This window comes from Chenopodium quinoa, unplaced genomic scaffold (assembly GCF_001683475.1).
Source record: "Chenopodium quinoa cultivar QQ74 unplaced genomic scaffold, ASM168347v1, whole genome shotgun sequence".
NCBI classification, from domain to species: Eukaryota; Viridiplantae; Streptophyta; class Magnoliopsida; order Caryophyllales; family Amaranthaceae; genus Chenopodium; species Chenopodium quinoa.
Genome location: NW_018743920.1, coordinates 4,738,465 through 4,760,299, shown reverse-complemented (window position 1 = coordinate 4,760,299; position 21,835 = coordinate 4,738,465). Strand labels below are relative to the sequence as shown.

Sequence of the window (21,835 nt, the reverse complement as noted above, 5' to 3'; positions counted from 1 at the left end):
TGTGCTTAACTTTAGACTTGCCGCTTTCTGAGTTTTTTGCCTTGTTTTTTGCTTCAGCTTGCCTTGTCGTACAGCAGTTTTATTTTTTTGCTTATGTACGTATTTCGGCAGCTGTTATTTTCCGCTTGTGGGCGGCTGCCGATACTGTATTATTGAAAAAAAATTTTTCTTCAGTTGCTTTATTTTTGAATGCTTTACTGTTTCTTTTCTTCAACTCTGCCGAACATAGCTGCACTGCGTGCTTCTTGCCCCCACAGAAATTGAAGTATGACTTTAGTTGAATAAGCAATTTCTGAACTTCTTCAAAATAGATATCCGAAACACAGGGCCAACTTAAGGCAATGCTTCTGGGATACAAGTCTTACTGAAGATTGACTGTCTGAAAGTTGGATATCCGAAACACAGGGCCAACTGAAGGCAATGCTTCTGGGATACAAGTCTTACTGAAGATTGTCTGAAAGTTGGATATCCGAAACACAGGGCCAACTGAAGGCAATGCTTGGGATATTAGCTTTCTGGGACTAACCTCTTTAGAACAAGTCTTACTGAAATTTGACTTCAGCTGAAAGACCAGCGTTCTTAAAGAAGACGTATATCCGAAACACAGGGCCAACTTAAGGCAATGTTTCGGATAATGGCTCTCTGGGATACAAGGCTCAGTTAAGGCAATATCCCAGGATTGTCCATGGACTCATGTCTTTGGAGAACAGGTCTTACTGATGTTTGATTTCAGCTGAAAGACCAGTGTTCTTTAAAAAGACTGAGTTTTGTAAGCCATCTGAAACCCAGTTACCCGAAGGCGAAGGTTTCAGACGAGGCTGATTTAAAAAGGCTGTTATCCTTGATTTTCTGTCTATCTTTGAAAAATGGATACCCGAAACACAGGGCCAACTTAAGGCAATGTTTCGGATAATGGCTCTCTGGGATACAAGGCTCAGTTAAGGCAATATCCCAGAATTGTCCATGGACTCATGTCTTTGGAGAACAAGTCTTACTGAAGTTTGACTTCAGCTGAAAGACCAGTGTTCTTTAAAAAGACTGAGTTTTGTAAGCCATCTGAAACCCAGTTACCCGAAGGCGAAGGTTTCAGACGAGGCTGATTTAAATATTTTCAACTGTTGCTGTTATCCTTGATTTTCTGGCTATCTTTGAAAAATGGATACCCGAAACACAGGGCCAACTTAAGGCAATGTTTCGGATAATGGCTCTCTGGGATACAAGGCTCAGTTAAGGCAATATCCCAGAATTGTCCATGGACTCATGTCTTTGGAGAACAAGTCTTACTGAAGTTTGACTTCAGCTGAAAGACCAGTGTTCTTTAAAAAGACAGGTTTTGTCAGCAATCTGAAACCCAGTTACCCGAAGGCGAAGGCTTCAGACGAGGCTGAATAAAAAACCCTCAAAGAGTAGATAGAACAAAGAAAATTTTGAAAGGATAAACAGTTGTAAATTTTATATAAATGGCGGCTCCAAGGCCTGTCATTAGTTCAAAATGTACTTACAAAGATTGTTCTGCCCCGAAGGGTTTACACATGGTATTTTTTCAGTACATCAGCATTCCAGTGATTCTTCAACTCAGTTCCATCCAACTGCCGAAGTCGGTATGTCCCTGGCTGAAGCTCATCATAAATTTCATAAGGTCCCTCCCATGTAGCTGAGAGCTTCCCATGGATTCGGCCTTTCTGAACTGCAGCAGCATTCCGAAGGACAAGATCCCCAATTTTGAGAGGCCTTGCCTGGACCCTTCAGTTATGGGAGATGAGGTCTGAACTTATCCCGGGCATATCAGCTGCCGAGAAAGCAAACACATCTCTGTTATCCCGCAGGAGCTGAATAAGTTCACAACGGGTGTTAGGATCAAGGTCCATCCCGATTGTTACACATTTCTCAGCATCTCCTTCGGCCAACTCTGCTGTTTCAGTCTGTTGGTCCATGTCCATTGCTGATGGACTGGACTCTTCAGAATCTGGTCTGCTGCCAATGTCAGCAGGTGTCCCAGTCTTTGTGTTCTTCGGCTGGCTCTCTGAGTCTTTCGGCTCAGATGAAGAGTCAACCTTTTCCCTTTCGGGACCTTTTTCTCTGGGCACTGATCCTTGGGCCGAAGCACTTAGGCCTTTCGGCTTTTTTGTGCTTGGCTCTCTTTCTTTTTCTTTCTCCTCCTCATCCTTGTCGTTATCTGGGCGACTACTGGATGGCTTGAGGTAGTTGCACCTTCGGGCGTCCTTCTGGTTGCCCTGTATCCTTTCGGGGAAGCCGGCGTCTGAGACATAAATCATCAGCTGATGATAAGTTGAGACGACCCCTTGGATCTCGTGAATTATGGGTCTCCCCAAAATCACGTTGTACACTGAAGGAGCGTCGATGACCAAAAACTCAATCATGACGTTCCGGGCTGCCTCATCGCAACCGATGGTGACAGGAAGTGTCACCTTCCCATCTGGATAAGTTGAAGCCCCATTGAACCCGGATACCGGATAGGGTACCGGCGTAAGGTGCTTGGGCTTCAGCTTAATTTGGTTGTAGGCCTTTCGGAACAGAATGTTTGCTCCGCTGCCACCGTCAACAAGGACCTTACTGACGTCGTGGTTGGCCACCGTGGCGATGATCACCAACGGATCCTCGTGAGGGAACGTAATCCCCCGGCAGTCGGCGGCTGTGAACGTCATGTTCGGCACCGGCGACTGGGGAGATTGAATGTCAGCGTTGTTCACCTGGTGAGTCAAAGCTCTAAGGTGACGCTTGTGCTCCCTCCGAGAGTATATTCCTCCCGAGATAACATTGATCGGAGGGAATTTCCCCTCCGGTTTTTTACTGTTTTTCCGGGGGAAATCAAGGTCCTGCCGAGAGTCCTTTGCTAACCTCTCGGATTCTTTTTTCTCGCGGTGATCCGCGATGTATTTTTTCAAGTATCCCTTCCGGACCATGTCTTCTATCTGGTCCTTCAGCTGGATACACTCTTCAGTGTTGTGGCCCGAAGACTCGTGGAACTCACACCACTGATTTTTATTTTTTTGCTGATACCACTCTGGGAGTGGTCTAGGCTTTCGGTAACTCTGCTCCTCCTTCGTCACACTGTAAATTTTGGCGCGTGGAAGAGAGAGCGGAGTGTAGGACTCGTATCTGCCTGTGTATGAGGCAAACCTGTCCTTCTTTAGGTCGCTGGCCGAAGATGGCTCCGAGGCCTTTGATTTTCCCTTTGCCTTATGGCCTTGGCCTTCAGACAAGGGTATTTGCCTCTGTTTCCCTCCCCCGGATTGAGGTTGGGTTTTTGCTTTATTCCATTCTTCGGCTCGGATGAACTTATCCGAAGCACTAAGAGCTTCCTCCAAGGTTTGCGGGGTATGCATGACCATGAAGTCTAGGAATTTTCCTGGCTGAAGGCCATTCTGCATTGCAAAAACAGCTAGCCCCTGGTCCAGCTGAGAGACGCTTGATGACTCGTTACTGAAACGGGTCAGGTAGTCTCGGAGGCTTTCGGTTTCCCCCTGTTGCAGACCCATGAGCTCTGCGGTAGTCTTCTCTCGGCGGTTTGCCGTGGAAAACTTGCTCCTGAACTTGGAGGACAGATCATCCCAACCTGTTATGGAGCCTTGCCTTACTCCCTTAGAGATCCACGCTTGCGCGACCCCCTTGAGAGTGGTTGGGAAATATTTGCACCAAGTCGCCTCGGATCTGGGGCAAAGATGCATATGAGTCTCATACGAGGCCACGTGGTCCTTCGGATCCGTGGTCCCGTCATATGTGATATGCGACGGTATTTTAACCGTGGGTACGCGCTCTTCTAGTATCCATTGCTCGAATGGTGAACTAGCGGGAAGCATAATGGCCTTGCCCTTGTTCCTGGCCGAAGGGACCGCGCTCCGCCCTCTCAGAGAGGTAGGAGTGGTTTTCGTCCCTGGCTGGGAAGTCTGGGCCTCGGCTGCAGGGAACGTGAGGCGACTACGCACGCTCGGTTCCTGGCCGCCGAGCCGGTCAAGGACGCTTCTGCGAGCAGTCTCAGGTTCCCGGCGAGTAGATTCTGGCCGAGAAGCTGAGCTGCTGCTCTTATGCGCTGCTGGTCTTGAGGATGAGGATCCTTTAAATAATTGAGAGTTCTTCTTCCTCTGTTTTTCATTTTTCCAAGAATCCTCCTCCCACTCTTCCAGTTCCCGGAAGGAAGGAAGCTTCCCACCGTCATGGTCTAACTTCCTCCGCTGATGCCGGGTATGCGGAGGAGTTCGATCACGAGGCGGTGGCATATTCTGTGCCCTCATTGCCTCCATGAGTACTGCCAGCGCTCTTGCCACCTCTTCCGAACTGGGCCCCGTCAAAGGGGTCTCCGGCCGAGTGTGGGCATGAGGCCGTGCAGCCGATGGTTGGCTTCGGGACACTGAATATGTCCTATGATCAGACTGACCCCTGCTAGACCGAGAGTGGTCCGGCCTATATTGAGAGTCATGCATTATAGGAGATAGGGAATCCTCCTTGTGTGATCCTCCCCCCGAGCCGGCACCCTTGGGAGAGTTCCGGTCCGGCGAGGGCGATGGTGTAGGGGTTTTAGGCTTTTCGCCCGCTCCTTGACGGAGGCTTTTGCTCTTGCGGTTCTTAGCCATGGCTGCTAAGATAATTGCAAGATGATCTTGGTTAGGAATTTGGCTTAAAGATTTTTGAAAGTCTTCCCCACAGACGGCGCCAAATTGTTTCGGTTGAAAACAATGGGACCTTGCCGAAGGTCCACTAAAATGGAGAAGACTGGATTCGATCCAAGCTGTGTTGGGCCGAAGGTTTCCTGCACAGTTAACACACGTAAACTAGCCTCGGGGGTGTTTCCGAGGAAGGCCCCTCCGATGCTAAAGTCAGTACAATGTGTAAAAAGGAAGACACTATGCAAGAGAGTTTGTAGCTTGAGGCTTTTGTGGAGTATTCCTCAATGCGAGAATGAGCATATGAGCTGCCATAATCGGTGTATTAGATAATGCAAGTGATGATGCATGTGTTGTTGTGTCTGATAGTGTATGTGATGTTATGAGATGTCTTATGTAAGAATATGACTCTCCCCCTGAATGTGTTAATATGAGGGCTTTTATACCTCATCATATTTGGAGAGGTTGGGCTTTAGCCCAATTGGCTTACTTTGTGGGCTGACTTTTGACTTTTGAGCAATTGGAGAGTTGAACCTTGACCTTGGGCTTTTAATTGGATCATTTAGTGCTCAGGCCCAATTTTGACTAAATTGGACCCAAACACTATTAATATTCTACTTTCACTGTCCATTTTGAAATGTTTACTCATATTTAACCACATTTTGGCCTGTAAATCTACCTGTTATTTTCACTATGCATCATTCGAGGTAAAATACAAACGAAGAGTAATTATATTTGAGATAAAAGTAGTGATGACTTGGAAGGTAATCGAACATAAACATGTTGAGATCGACAAGCTAACACACATATGTGGTAAATGGACCAATCTCTAGAGCTAAGATTTGTATTGTCTTGAATCACAAGTATTGATCACAATACCCTCTGGCTTTTTTATGTCTCTAGCCAAGACAACATCTGGGACTCACATTTTCTGTATTTAATGACTTGAAATAACATCTGATACTCTGATAGTTGCTTCACTATCTACAAACTATGTAGGAAACACATGCTCCAGGTACCTTATTCACCTTAATTTTCATCCCCACCACCTGAGTTTTACTTGACTACGTTTCCTTTAGGGTAGAACAAACAACAAATTTTTGGCCAAAGTTGAAATATGTATGGACCATGGTGATTGATACAAAATGATTCCATTATCTCGTCGTCTTTTGCGTTATTTGATACTCTCTTTTCTCCTATTAGTTTTCCTATATTATCCGTCGTTAAAGATTATGTACGAGTACATGTAAAATTAGATGGAAGCCCGTGCGATGCACGGTTTTTTCATCTAAGATTTTTAATTATTTGATTTATTGTATTTAATAATTTCAGATAAAATTACAAAAATTTAATATTTTTTTTTACTATAAATAAATAAATTGTAAATATGATATTTTTTCCGTTATAATAAATCTTTAATTTGAAATGATAAATTTTTAATAATTTAAATCCTAAATCATTATTCATTGTTTTACCATATCTTTTATTTCGATAGAATCACCAACCTCGTCCACAACCAACCTACTACTTCAATGGATAAATTAAATCTTTACATTTATATAAAATAACTCAGTATATTTACCAATAAATGAAAAATTGTTGCGACATAAAATCAAATACATGCATTGGAATTTTTTCATCATCTCCAAAAATAACCAAAGTCATCCATAAATTAAGTATACAACATCTAATCGTATGCCATTACATAAATAAATAATCGTTAAGTGTCCTAAATAAATACAATATAACTAATAATTACAAATATAAATTTAAACCTAAGATTTTAAAAATTACCCAGTCATTGATGACCTAATTAAAACTAACACAAAATTCGCTTGATGAGGTTTTGTATTGATACGAAATTTTATTTGTGTCGTATGATGTGTTAGATCTGCATGTAAAAAACATTTAGTAAATAAAACATAAACATATAACCGTTGAGTATCTCAAATTAATACAATGTAAGTAATAATTAGAAATACTAATTCAAACATAAGATTTTAAAAATTAAGCTAAAAATTACCCGGCCATTGATGACCAAAAATTAACACAAAATTACTAACACAAAATTCGCATGATGGGGTTTTTTATTGATACGAAATTTTGTTTGTGTCGTATGATGTGTCAATTTTTAATAGTAGGTATCACAAATTTTAATTTAATTATAATTAACGAAAAATTTGTATTTCTTATCATAAATACTATCAAAATTTATCTTATAATGATAGGTATCAAACTTTATTATAAGCGTTTTTCATTTAAATATTTTTTAGTATATTTTTTTTGGATTTCTTATACTCGTAGTTATAGAATTAATAAATTTATCTTTTCCTATATTTTTACTTTATTTTTTTCATTAAAATAATTCAATTCGTGGATTATAATCTACGTGGCATTAAAATTTTAGATATATCAAATCTAAATCGTTACTTTTATCTAGGTGGCGACATAATTTTTTAAATTAAAAATAAAATACAAATCTTTCTTCTTTCTTCTTATTGGTCGAAATAAGTATATTTCTTACATGACGCTCCGTATACTCTCCAAAAATGACTATACACAAGATTAGTAAGCGATAGAGTGTTGATCGATATTTAAAATAAAAAAAAAATAGTTCAATTTATCGTTATATTAATGATATTACTTAGACAATAAATATGATTTAGTAATAATTGATCAAATTCAATAAGATTTAACAAGTTTATTTCAGAGTGTATAATTAATAAAGAGCATATGAAACTTCTATTTCATTCATTTTTTATTGACATTTTGAGTTTTTTTTTTTTCACTTTTACCTAGGGCAATGAAAATGCATTATTGCTTGTGAAATTTTCAGTTTAATTTTCTTAAGTTCTAATTTTGTTTTGATATTTTCAAAAGGAAATAAACAAATTAAGCCGGCACCTTATTATTTCAAATACTGAGCCATCATAAAAAGGAAATCATTTTATTTGCTCTTCAAAATTTCAGTGCATTCAAAGGCCATATTTCACAGTTGATTAGTACTTCTATCCACTGGCTTCAATATAGGATGAAACGTCAAGAAGCCTACACATAAGATACTTATTATTATTGATTTGATGTAGCCGGCAAGGTTGTTAGGATCTGGATCCTACCTTGGATCGATGAGGGGGGGTGGGATCGAATCGATAGAATCGGATCGTAGGATCGTAAGATCCTACTTAATAATGAATAATAATATATATTATGCTATAAATTGACTTAAAAACATTTCTTCTAAAGGGTTTCAATGCTAAAAGACATTGGTTTGCTTAAGAAAGGTCGATTTTCATTTAGCTTTGTCTGTATGGTAGTTAGAAGATTAATAACACAAGTTTAAATTAATAAATTATGTGCAAATTTGTCAAGAATGAGACCTTAACTATGACAATTGCAAGTTGTCAATTGATAAAATCATATTAATGTCTCGGATTCGCTAATTTATTAGCGATAATTATTGAATACATTAAATCTAGGTGCATATAACCTAATGAGTAATAAACAATATATCAAAATAAATCAAAGTCTCATATTATAGTAAAATGTTGGATCGGATCGTAGGATCGTAATAAAATCGTAGGATCGTGTTGAGATCCTACCACTCATAATTAATATCGGAGTAGGATCGTAAGATCCTACAAAATTTAAGTTCCTACCAAAGATCCGGATCGATCACGCAATTTTGGATCGTAGAATCGTAGGATCGTAAGATCCGGATCGGGATTTTAATAACTATGGATGTAGTGATTCAACTAGTTTTCCTATTAATTATCATTTCTTAATAATATATTACATTCTTTTTTGAGTTGTCCTAAGATAATACTCCACGTTACATACTATGTTTGGATAGAGAGAAATGGAAGGAAAGGAAAAGAAGAGAAAGGGAGGGATGCATCCTCCGATCCTTTGTTTGAATATTTAATGTTACGAGTAAGAGGGAAGAGGAGGGAATTGGAAGGATCTATTTTTATTCCTCTTTTAATGAAACAAATCCCTCCATAATTGGAGAGATTTGGAAGGAAAATAGAATGTCAGCCTCTCCCTCTTTTTCCTTCCCCTCCATTTCCCTTCACTATTGTTATTCAAACATAGGGTTACTGATTTACAGATTTTAGTACCAGTGTGATGTATTAGTAGTATAGATGTCATTTATAGATTTACAAATATTAATACTAGTATGATGTATGAGTAGTGTAGAAGTCAAATTTTTGTAATTAACCCCAGTTCTTTATCCTATCAATCAAATGTGACTTTTTTTTTATTATACTTCTTTAAAGTAAGAAGAAAGACTTCTATCCTTAATTTTATCTATTATTGACGGAGACAGACACTTAAAAGGGAGAAAAAACTACGGTATAAATTGTGGCATTTCAATGAGGAACATAAAACCTCTGACCTCCAAAAGCACCTTTGCAATTGTCAAGAAGTTTTATTAGTGAAATTAAGGCTCAAATGCAATGTTTCTAATCTCTCCACACAAACACACTATCTTTTGTGACCTCCACAACATTAATTGATTCACTATATATATTTAATACAGAGGCAGATATTTTCAGATTAAAATAAACCAAAGATTAGATATTGTTTATTATATGCTCATAAAAAGTGTTAACCACCACATAGAAAAGGCCAATTAAAGTGTTACCAAACCATATAAGTTATTTCACATCTTACAACTTACAAGACTTAGAAGACATGCTTCCAGCCAAAGTCACTAGCTAGTAAACTCACAGGAACATCTTTCTAATATTAGCAGAGCACAGTGGCTACCACAATATTTGTTCCTATGTCCCTATGTCCACATTCTCCATTATGCTATCAAATTTTAGTGTTGATGTCCCTTCTATTGTCTCAACTCTCAATAAAGAACAAAAAAATATCATTGTCACGACAATGGTAGTTAGACCTCTCTAGTTACATAAGAAAAATATATATGATAATACGAGTAGTATGCAAGAATGAATGGTTACGAAAAGAAATCATATGCCTTGAATAAATCTTTAATTATACTTCTTAATTGTTTTTGAGCCGGTGATTAGCAAAGGAGTCAATGAGATGGTTCGTTAGTTAAGAAGGGTAAATATTAGGCTAGAATCATCCAAAATTAACAGATTATTCCCACTCTATTGTTGAAGGAGGCTTCGATTTATGTCCAGAGCAACTCTGTTCACACCACAAATGTCGTTAGTGAATTTATGGGATACCTGATCAAGGAACTCTGAATCAAAGCGATACCTGAAAATAGTACAGCAAACATTTATAACAGTCAGAAAAAATCAATTAGATTAAATACATCAATACATCATGATTAATCACTTGAATCTACAGATAAACAGTACAAATTGATGACAGTGTGATTGAGATGTTGATTATTGAACTTCAACCTAAAGCTGATGAAATCTTGGCACACAATAGTAAAGTTAGGTTCAACATATGCCAGTGAATTCGAGTTTTAGCTTTTAGCGTTGAAAACAACCAGATTGTCTTTTACCATTATGATCAATGGAAATAAATCTATCATAAGCTAGCAGAATCTAACCACAAATTTACGACATCAAAAGTTGGAAATTTTCATGATCATCAAGAGAGTTATTATAAAAAAAACCGTTTTCTTCAGAAACCAAACTGAGGTTATGTAAATTCACAAACACAAAGAACAGAATATACACAATAAGTAGATGTATGATACTCACCAATCTGCTGTCATCCCATCTTGACTTGTAACAGCTCTAACTCTCTAAGGCCTACGACGTGAGAATGAGGTCTTTGATCACCTTGTACTACTGATAAAATCCCCATGAAAACATATTTCATCATAAAGTCCGGCATCTTTAATTGATTGAATAAATATCTCATCAACCTGAAGAAAACACTTTACCTAAACCAGGAACATAGACAAAGTTTATCCTATGGAAGGAAATATCTGCTCACCTGTCTAAGAATTTCCAAATTATTTCCTTCTGTAACATCACCAAGAACATGAACAGCAAGTCCTGGTCCTGGAAATGGATGGCGCTTAAAAAAAAAACCCTCAGGGTTATTTAAGATCTTCCCCAATGCACGTACCATCAGAGAGAACACGGAAAACCTATGAGATCAATTGGAAGAGAGCACAAAATCTGAAAATCCTCATATCAAGGCCTCAAGGGGTTTAAATTCAAACATCGTCCTTTAATAAAAGCTTGATGAGAGCCTCGATAAGCTTCAGCTTCATGTCTTTCAGAAGTCCACCAACGTTATGATGGCTCTTAATAGTGTGAGAATGATTTCTTCCACTCCCAGGAGATATAAACTATAAAGTATAAGTCCCTCTCTTTAGACACAACATAACCCATCTTAGTAATCTTTGTGACGAAAGCCTGACTTTAACAAGCCGTTGTTAACAAAAATACAATGAAGTCTATCCCCAATCGCCTTATGGACAAGGGTAGCGGCAACAGTAGAATCCACACCCCCAGACAAAGCACAAATGACATGATCATCATGGCCTACGGTTTCCTGAATAATTCTAATTTCTTCATTCATTAAAACCTCCATCTTCCAATCTGCATTGATTCCACAAACATCAAAGAGGAAATACCGCAATGTCTCCATCCCTTTAGGCGAATGCGTAACCTAAATAATGTATAACAACCTTGTCACTTACAACAAGTAAAACTCGAATACACCAAAAACATAAACAATGTCCCATTGATCAACCACTTGAGATTAATTCATTCACAGCTACTCAAATTAATTATTACTTGTAATTGGTATCAGCATCACAATTCCACCATACAATTGATTATTATTTTAACATCATTATTTTACTTCTAAAATTTACATTCTTAATTTGGAAGAATGTCAATCATACTTTTACTGCTTACATGTTACAGTAAGATCAACCAACTGATGTAACTACCCTTAGATGTTACTGACTTACTGTACAACTAAACAGAAACAACAACGTAGTACTAGTAAGATTTTTCAATCATACTATTGACAGAGCATCTCACTGCAGAGCAACAAACCTATTGAGAAAAAAATCACCTTTACAATGTAAAAAGCTGGGTAATAAAACAACTACTACTGTAGTATATCATTTTCATTAAAAGCACAACTACACTCCATGTCTCCACTATATTCAGAACTAATTAGTAACGTGACAACTAAATTAATACTGCAGGCCATAAAACCCTCTAATGGGATTCTCTAGAGCAGTAAGGCTAACAGCACCCTGCTGACTAACAGCAACTACTTTAAACCCATCAGTTGTTTCGAAACCTCGACACTGTGACTCATCTAAACATTTTGCTTATCCCCCTAATTCTATTCCCAACAAACTATTCTCAGAAATTACTTCAATATTCATCTTTCCATATTCCTGTTTATCCCCAACTTTTACCAAACCCTCACGCTTCTGCTCAATCAGCTGTAATCCATAATAGATACCCAGAACACGAACGCCTTTTGTTTCGACATAATCAATGAAACCGTCATAGAATACCGGCGCGTCTGGCGTATGGAAAGTGTGGGAACCACTAGATAGAATAATTACATGTGGGGTTTAAGTCTGTGATGGATTTGAGAGAGAAGTGCCGGAAATGCAGAGAACGAAAACGGAAAGTGATCGAATTTGACATTAGGTGGGTATATTGAAAACCAAAATCTAAGATCAAAACTAAGTCAGATTTCACCTTTTGAGCTTCCATTTTATTTTATTTTTCTTTTGATTTTGCAAATGACTGATTTTCGACACTTTGTTGCCACCGTCGAAACGGACGGAGAGAGTAAGCACGGAGAGGAGAGAGAAAGATATTGGCGGCGAAATCGGAGAAGTTGACTTCTTAGGTTTACGTTTACCTGATTTTTCATTTTCTGTTTTATATTTATTTATTAAGTATGGTTCATTTTTGTGAGAGCGTTTTGGTTCAAATTACAAAAATTCTTAGAACAACTCCTCGATGATAAGTAACGAGAAGTTGTAGTTTGGCTTGTCACAGACTCACGGTACTCTTAGAGGTGGTTCTGAGCATGTGTAGGATGGTCGACCGTACAGGGCTGACACTAGTATAAAAGAGCTCCGGTTTTTTAATTTAGTAACATACTTTTCTTTAAAAAATTGATTTTAGGTCCCAATTTAATAAAATTGCACCGGGCCACTTTTAGTATTAGCATTTGTAGTCCCACCTCTGAGTACTCTATATGGTTAGCTATTATCTTGTGGCTTGTATAAATCGGTGTGGCTTGGTTGAACATGGTTGAAGAAGTGGTGCAGAACATTGGATCACATTAGTTATTTGATTAGGTGACTAATTTTATACTCGTATTAGATAGTGATAATGATGTTTATTCTAAAGCGGTAATGTAAAATGTGTCGTATTGGATTAGAATTGCATGAAATTGATTTGACTCGTTTTAATAGGTTAAAGTGTTAACCCCCTTGAAAGCAGGGAAGACTTACACATTGGTAATCTTTCCTTTTTAAGGGGATCCCAATCCAAATAATTATCCCTCCTCTCCTCTGGCTTTTTAATATTTTCGCTTTTCATTTATGAATTAGTATTAACTTTCTATTGGACTAGTGAGGATGATACTATAGGAGTAATTTTAGGATCACTATTGACTCAAAGTTTTTGTTAACTATTGACACTAAGCAGTGATGAATAAATTTTTTTTTTTTGGAGTTTAGGACTAAATTTACTAACATTAGCTCTCTGTGTTTTTCTCAAAGACATTTAATTTTTAGATAATCTAATTGGCTAATTGCTAGATGACGTATATAGCTACATTATACCACAACGGTTTTTATTGACGGTTAATACAATAGCTAACAACCATTAGAACTATCAAGCAATTAACAACTAACCGCTACCATATCAACCATTTAATTTCGTTGAATTATAACTCCAAACACGCACTAAATTATGAAAATTTAATTATCGATGAATGTACTATTACTTTAGCAACAAATTTAGATTGCTCGGCAGCCAACTAAACCCTAATAAGCAAGACGAATTGAAGTTTCCTAGCCAAAATAAATAACATTTAAAATCCAACTTCCAATTGAAAGAGCCAAATTTCTCCAAATGCAGAGCAAGTTCTAGAACCAGAATTTATTTCATTACATGCTTAAAATATTTATAGATATATGTACACAAAATTGCATAAACCAAACTAGACTACTTGGGGGAGGGTGTAACGCTAATGCTAGTTAAGGCAAATGTACCATTTCTCCCTAAGCAAACGATAACTTCTAAGTCCCTCTTTTCATCATGTTTACCATTTTTATATTTGCACTTTTTCTTTTTAATTGTTTTACTCTTTCTTAGTCGAAATTTTCTTCCATTAGCATTCTCAATTTTGTACAATTTGACACGAAAATCACCAACATTTCCAATGTCACACACACATTAATTTCACTTCCCAAACATCACCATCATTCCATGTTATCACATCCACAATCAGTTTGCGTTGGTCTTGAACCACCTAATAATTTATTATTATCATATCTCTCAAAGGTCCGCGAAGCAACTCTCGGACCTAGAGAGAATAGCCCTTCTTTGGTCAAGGGCTTCCCTAGTAGGACTCGCGGGGGTGGACCTAAGACCACCCCGCGGGCAATCAAGGCTACGGCGCAGGATATGGCGCATGGCACTAATAAGGTGGATAGTCGGATCTCCACCAGCAGGCGGGGACGAGGATCGGAAGCTCCTACAAACATTTAAGAGGCGATTGAGAGCCTCCTCGGTGCTAATATGCTTCTCGGAGCGATCAACCTCGGTTTCGACAGCTTCGGAGCAAAGGCCACAAACCCATTTACCCATATACCCTTTTCGGATCCTCTCAATGTAAGCAAGGGTACATTCCTCGGTTAAACCGCAACATTCACATTTGATGAATTGTACTTCATTTTGGGCTTGAATTGAAACTGATGATGCCGACGATTCTTGTTGGGTTGTTGTTACTGCCATTGGTTCGCTCATCACTGCTGACATCTTTCTAACAAACCCTGTAAAATTTAATTTTTATCAGATCAAAAAAGTCAGAACTTTACAAAATTTTGATTAATAATGAAATTAAAATCAAGATCTATGATTTCAATCAGAAATTTAAAAACAGAGTTTTTTGACAGATGCGTATGTAATGTTCTTATTAAATAAAAATTAAATTCTAAAAAAAAAAAACCCAGATGAGAAACGCGAATGTATTAACAAGATTTGAAGGTAAAACAGAGGATTTCCTTCAAATAACAGCAAATTTTGTTTAAATTCCAAATAAAAAAATAAAAAATAAAAATAAAAAAAAGCTAATGAATTTTTTTTACTACATTTGCAAATGGGTTTATGCTTTTTTTTTATTCGATTATTAAATTTAATAGCAAAACAGAAATTGAGAAAAAGACAGAAAAAATTTACCTGCACGAGAAAAAGTTGATCAAATTTGTCAAAGTTGTTAGAATTTCTGGAAAAAAAAGTGGCGGGATTTTGTGGGTTTGGTATGAAAAGTGTGTAAAAAAGGAGGAAAATGGATTAAAATGAGCTATCTTTCTTTCTCCCACTCTCCTTCAACTTTCTCTTCATCACATAAAAAAAACTCAAACTTTGTAAACATTATAAAAACAATAATTTTTGTAATAAAGTGTTGATCTTTATTTAATTTTTTTTCTAGAAATCTGTCAGAGAATTGAGATCTCTCTTCAATTTCAATCAACTCAGTAGATTACTTTGTTGGGGATGATTGGAGAGAGAAATCATAAAACAGAGTCACATAAATTTTACAAATTTTTTTAAAATAAATAAATAAAGATGTGATTTTTATATTTTTTTTTTTTGCTTGAAATTGGAGATTAATTTCCTCCACCACAAATTTCTGCACTTACAAAGTAGGGTTTTTGGAGAGTTTTTAGAGAGAGAAACTAGAGAGATAAAGAGGGAGGTAGAAGAGGAGGGGGGAGATAATTATGGGGGATGCTTGGGTTTTTATTGAGGAAGAAAAAGGGGGGTCCAATCATTGAAGTTGAATAAAAAAAAATTAAATTATAAAATAAGGTTACCAAAAAAAAATTATACAGAATATATGAAAAAGAATAAAATTAATCTACAATTCTACATCAGCATCTATGCTGGCATAAAATTTTGGCCGTTGATTAAGTGGACTGCCAGCTTCCCTCAAAAAAAAAAAAATGCCAGCTTTGCATTATGGTACATGGGAATTTCATTCCTTCTAAAAAAATTACTGTATTTTCTATAATTTGTAAATAATAATGATTTTATTGTGATGTTCTTTTGCCAATATTTTGTCTCTAGTTGTATGCTGAGTTGGAATGTAAATTGTATGGTGGGAGTTTTTATAAAATAAAAAAAGATTGGAAGTGGGAATAGTAGGAGAGCTTGTGAAAATCTTAACAAGAAGCATCTTAGTGAATGGATGTCAACTTACTAGAGACAAAAACAATTTGGAAATTTGGCTTTAAATAATTCAAGTCATAAGCAACATACGTACAAAATGGGGTTTCAAAAAAAAATATGGATAGAAATATAGAATAACGGTGCTTATATATTTGTGTAAAATGATACGACGTATAATGAGTTTACGAGAAAAATTAGATTGAAAACCAATTGATACAATAATAATAATAATAATTTTTTAGTGCTGCGGTCCCTAATCCTGAGGGCTCTCTATACCTAGTTAGCATGTAATCTCTCATTTTAGCTAGTTAAACTTCTAATAGTGAAGTAGTGCTTGATGAATGTAAGAAAGGTGCATGGTATTTTGGGTGTGCAATGCCCTTACAGCCTTACTGTGTCTTCGTTCTAGGATTTAATTTTAAGCCTTTGCTATAATTAAGTTATAACTAGTCAATTGGCAAGGGACGGTGGTGCCAAAAATTGCACGGCCAGGGTATAGTTTGGTAGAGTGAGGAAAATTTTGAGTAGTTTAAAATATGTTGAACATTCATGAAATCATCAAAATGTACGTATATGTTTGAGTTGTACATGTGTGTATAGTAGATGCGAATTTAAACTTTTGAACGAATTGTATTCCACATATCAAGGTCAAAATATGTTTATAGTATACAATAAGTACAAGTGATACATATATACCATTGCATAAGAGCATAAAATAACCAAGTATGAACGTATGGTACTCCATATTACAGATAGATAGATAATTCTTTTTGGGGGGTGGATAAATGAAATTGTGCTTTGGGGTTCATAGAATGTTTCCCACTTATAATTGAACCTCGAACCAACTACCATTTTCGTGCTAATTTACGTACAAGTATTATAGAGTTGATGTATATTAGAAAAACAAGTATGTAAATCTTTCATTGATTTTCAAGTTGATGTAAATGGCAAACGTTCTGGACTATGTTAAACACAAGCAAGCTGTGTCTGTATGTGTGTGTGTGTTTTTTTTTTTTTTACTCAACAAAGATAACTACAATTGATATTATCCCTCCCTATTTTCAGATAGAATTTACCTCTTGTGATCTATATTCTTCTCACTCTATCATCAGTTGATCTTTTATCCAAAAAAATCATTCCTTTCATTGATGGAAGTTGTTATCGATCAGCAATCAACTAATTGGTTCAACCAAATTAGTTGAGAATTTAAGGTTGTTAAAATAATTTTAACAAATAACAACATTTGAGCAAAAGTCACTTATATTTCAACTTCAACCAACTTTTAGGGGTTGTTTGGTTGAACTTCTTGGAATGGGTTGGAACACGATTTTATTTGTTAGGTAGGGCTATTTAAGTATGAAATCTCATATCTGGGGGATTCTAACTCCACCTCATTCCATTAGAATCTCATACACACTTCCCCCCTAAGGATTCATAATCCATACTATCACTCAAGTATGAGAATCCATTCTGTTGAGTCCCTTAGGTTTTGAATGATGGTTTTGAATGATGACAAACAGCTATGGGAAATAGGTTTTAATAAGTGTTGAAAACAGTTGGTTGGAACCAGCTATAATAGAACACTGTTTCCCTAGATAAGTTATTGACTATATGAGTTATCTATTGAACTAACTTATCTATATACAGGAAACAGTTAGATGATAAATGTGCTATGTACTGGTGGGGAACCAGTATGAACCGTTTCCTTGACTGCTATGCAGAAAAGTAGTCACATACTCTTTATTGTGCATTAACCATGTTACATGTGCAGTAGTTGAGTTGATTCCAAGACTTGGAGCATAGAAGCCTTTCGAAGATATTTCGAAGAAAGATTGTTTGCTCATAATAGAAGTATTCAAGGAAGATTCAAGTCTTGAAGATTACATGAAGAAAAGACGATTTATGCTTTAATATGTTATCTAGGTTTTCATGTAATATGCTCCGTAGTATGCTTGCATGTTTGGGTTATATAAGTGCTTAAAAGTATATTGAAGTATGATATGAAATCTGGTACAGAGTTGGAACAGGTTTCATAACATGTTTCAATTCAGGGAACCAGGTCGGGGAACCAGGTTCACTGTACGAAATATTCGAGCTGCTGTTTTGGAAAAAGATTTTACAAAAAGATTTTTTCGAAAAGATTATTTTGAAAATATTTTGTGCAGCTGGAAATAAGATGAAATATTCTTGGTTACCTAAAAACTAGGAGTATTTATCTTAATTGATTCTATCTTTGTGATTAAATCAAATAAGATAAATACTTTCCTAAAATTACAATATATCTTATTCTCTAAGATTGTGTGATTTAAGGAAACTAGGTTTTAGGAATCTAAGCTTATATAAACTCATCTTATTTCACATATTTCGTGTGCCTCTCCAGAAATTAAAAGAGCAATTATTTGAGAGCATATACTTAAGCACTAATCCCATTCATCAAGTCATATACAAGAGCATTCTAGTACTTAAACTTTTTCTCTTAATTAGCTTCGTAGAAGTGAGATCAAAGGGGAGTTCTTGATTTTTGTATTGAGTCTTTAACAAAGGGGTTAAAGGCTGGGTGAGTGTTTGTGAGTTCAAACACATTGGGCTTACGAGTGTAAGTCGAGAGCACACTCGGAGTAGAGTGTGGGGTTTGCTGGTTCCCGGAGTAGGGAACAGCAGAGTGTTCTTTGTCTTTGTTTTTCGGAGTAGATTAATAAAGAACTTAGGATAGGAGGACGTAGGCCTGAGTTGGCTGAACCTCGTTAAATTTGTTGTGTTCTTTATTGCTTTGTTTTATTTCGTTAAATTTGTTGTCTTCTTTATTGCTTATTTATATTCCGCTGCGTACGGGAACCAGCACAACTGGTTCCTCACACATAATCCGAAAAGAAGCAAAATTAGCCAACGATTACTTAACACTCAATTCACCCCCCCCCCCCCTCTTGAGTGCCCATTGAACCTTCAATTGGTATCAGAGCCTAAGCTTCTCGAAAGAGTAACATCTAGAGGAGTTAAGAATGAGTACTCAAGAATTAAGTGCAATCGGTTATGACAACAAGTCACCCAAGTTTAATGGAAATAATTATGCTTGGTGGAAGAACAGGATCCAGAATGTTATCATGGGTATTGATTATGAATGCTGGCTCGTAGTTAAAAATGGTCCTAATATCATTCTCAAGACAGATGTTGAGGGGAACCAGGTTCCCAAGAAAGATAGCGAATTGGTCACTGCTGATTACAAGTTGCTGGAGAAGAATGCTAAGGCAATGTCAATACTACAACAAGCAATAGGTGAGACCGAAACAAATCGTATTTCTGGCTGTAGTAGTGCTAAAGAAATATGGGATACTCTTGAACTTGCGTTTGAGGGAACCAGTGAGGTAAAACGGTCTAAAATTGATTTAATCATGTCTAAATACGAATTGTTTGCCATGAATAAAAATGAAAAAATCAATGATTGCTTTCGTAGGTTTATGACTATTGTAAATGATCTTAGATCTCTTGGTAAAAATTTATCTGACGAGGATCTTGTGAGAAAATTATTGCGTAGTTTAACAGATGCATGGACAGCCAAGGTAACAGCAGTATACGAAGCAAAGGATCTGTCTACCTTGTCTCTGGAACAGCTGATTGGTTCCCTTATGACTCATGAGATGCTGATTGACTCTAAGTCTGAGAAGGAACCAGCAAGAGGCATGGCGCTTAAGGGAACAGTAGAAGATGATGAAGATGAAATTAGCATGATTGCAAAAAGATTTGAGAGATCTCTTCGAGATCAAAGAAAGAATTTCAAAGGTAAGCATTTTAAAAACTATAAAAAATCTAACTCTAATTCTTCTTCTACAGGATGTTTCAAGTGTGGAGAAAAAGGACATCTTATTCGAGATTGTCCTAAGTGGAATGACAAACAGTCTAAATCCGGAGATAAACAAGCATACAAGAATGCCATGATAGCTTCCATGTGGGGAGACTCTGACTCAGGGTCAGATGAAGAAGAAGGATCACCCAACTCAGATGTTTGCCTAACTGCCTTTACAAACATCAAGGAAAACAGCACTGGTCCAGGAACCAGAGGGGGAACCAGTACATTCAACAAATGCTTTATGGCAAAGAAGGATGTACTACATGAACGCAAGGTAAGCTTAGAGCAAATTAGAGAAGATATGCATGAATATGATAGAGAAAATATGCTTGCTTGTATTGATTCCTTACTAGATGAATGCTATAAACTAAGTGAAACATACATAACTTGCAAAAGAGAATTAAAAGAAAAACGTGGTGAATGTAATATTGCTATTGCTAGTTGTGATCATCTAGAAGGAGTCTGTTATGAACTAAAAAATCAAGTAGCAGAACTAGAGGTTGAATTGGACAAGTGTAAAGTGGAACTAGAAAAGGAAAGATCGTTTGAACCAATTGATGGTGAAGAGGATCTGACCTCCTGGTTCCCTAGAGACTTATCAACCACTAGTGATACTCTTGATTTTTCAGTAGCTATAAGTAAAGCAAATTCGTGTACTAGAACTTCCTTGTTGAAGGCCTTTGAAACATTGGCTTACAACCTGGAAAACTCTCACAAGGAAATTGCTTCACTTAAAGCTGCACAGTTCACTGTTTCCCCTACAGGTACCAGTGTAGATGTCAGTAATACGATTGATAAGTATGAAAGTAATATTTGTGATTTGCATGCGGAAATCAATCAACTGAAAAAGGACAAGCAACCAGTGGTTGTTGACATGTCTATTGACTCTATGGTTTCAAAGCTTAATCTACAATTCGAAGCTTTAAAAAGTAACTTTGATTTTCTTAAAGAGAAAAACGAATTGTTAACTAAAACACTTGAAACCAGAGAAAAAGAACTTAATGATAGTCATAGACATGTGGACAAATTATTGAATGCTCAAGAATCCTTAAATTACCTGACTTCATCAAGAGGAAACAGAGGAAAAGTTGGTCTTGGTTATACTAGACAGAGAACCAGGACTAACTGGTCTCCCAGAGAAACCACCTGGATCAAAGAATATCAACGAGGCAAGTATGTCATGACTAAAGAGATGCATGTGTGTTTTCATTGTGGTAAAAATGGACATAAGATACATGAATGTCCAGCTAAAAAAATTAGTGCTAATAAGAACAGCAAGGGTGTAAAATATGTGTGGAGAAGAAAGGATCAACAAGATGTTAATGTTGTTGAAAAGGGACCCAAGTATGTTTGGGTTCCTAAAACTAATGTTTGATTTGCTCTTGCAGGCTAGAGTGAAGGGAGACACCTATTGGTATTTGGACAGTGGTTGCTCAAGACACATGTCCGGGGATAAAGATCAATTCCTTTCACTAGTGGCCTTTGATGGAGGAAGTGTCACCTTTGGGGATAACAGCAAGGGAACCATCACTGGTTTAGGTAAAGTTGGTAAGACACTTTCTAACGCAATAGATGATGTTTATTATGTTGAAGGCTTGCAACATAATCTCTTGAGTATTTCTCAATTATGTGACAAAGGTAATATAGTTGAGTTTCAAGCCAACCTATGTTACATAGTTAACTCACAAACAGGAGAACTTGTATGTGAGGGAACCAGGAAGCATGATGTTTACATCACCTTCTTAGATAAAATCCCTCAAGACAAGTCCATCTGTTTGAGAGCTGTTTCTGACAATAATCAATGGATTTGGCATAAGAGGTTTGGACATGCTAGCCTAACACTTCTAAACAAACTTAAAACACGTGACTTAGTTGTAGGCCTTCCTAACATTAAGTATGAAGCTGATAAAGTTTGTTCTGAATGTGTAAGGGGGAAACAGGTCAAAATTTCTTTTAAGTCTAAAACTGTTTTGAGTACC

General features: G+C 36.8%; 1 protein-coding gene and 1 pseudogene across 1 annotated transcript; both read right to left on the bottom strand.

Annotated features, from left to right (window-relative positions):
• Positions 1-8,734: 8,734 nt before the first annotated feature.
• On the bottom strand, positions 8,735-13,607 carry LOC110688544 (annotated as a pseudogene).
• Positions 13,608-13,702: 95 nt separating this feature from the next.
• On the bottom strand, positions 13,703-15,571 carry LOC110688069. The gene is made up of 2 exons (XM_021864748.1): positions 15,020-15,571; positions 13,703-14,613 (listed from the first exon to the last, which is right to left on the bottom strand). Exon 2 carries the CDS (start codon positions 14,597-14,599, stop codon positions 14,117-14,119), a length of 483 nt encoding a protein of 160 aa, XP_021720440.1. The 5' UTR covers positions 14,600-14,613; positions 15,020-15,571; the 3' UTR covers positions 13,703-14,116.
• Positions 15,572-21,835: the final 6,264 nt, after the last annotated feature.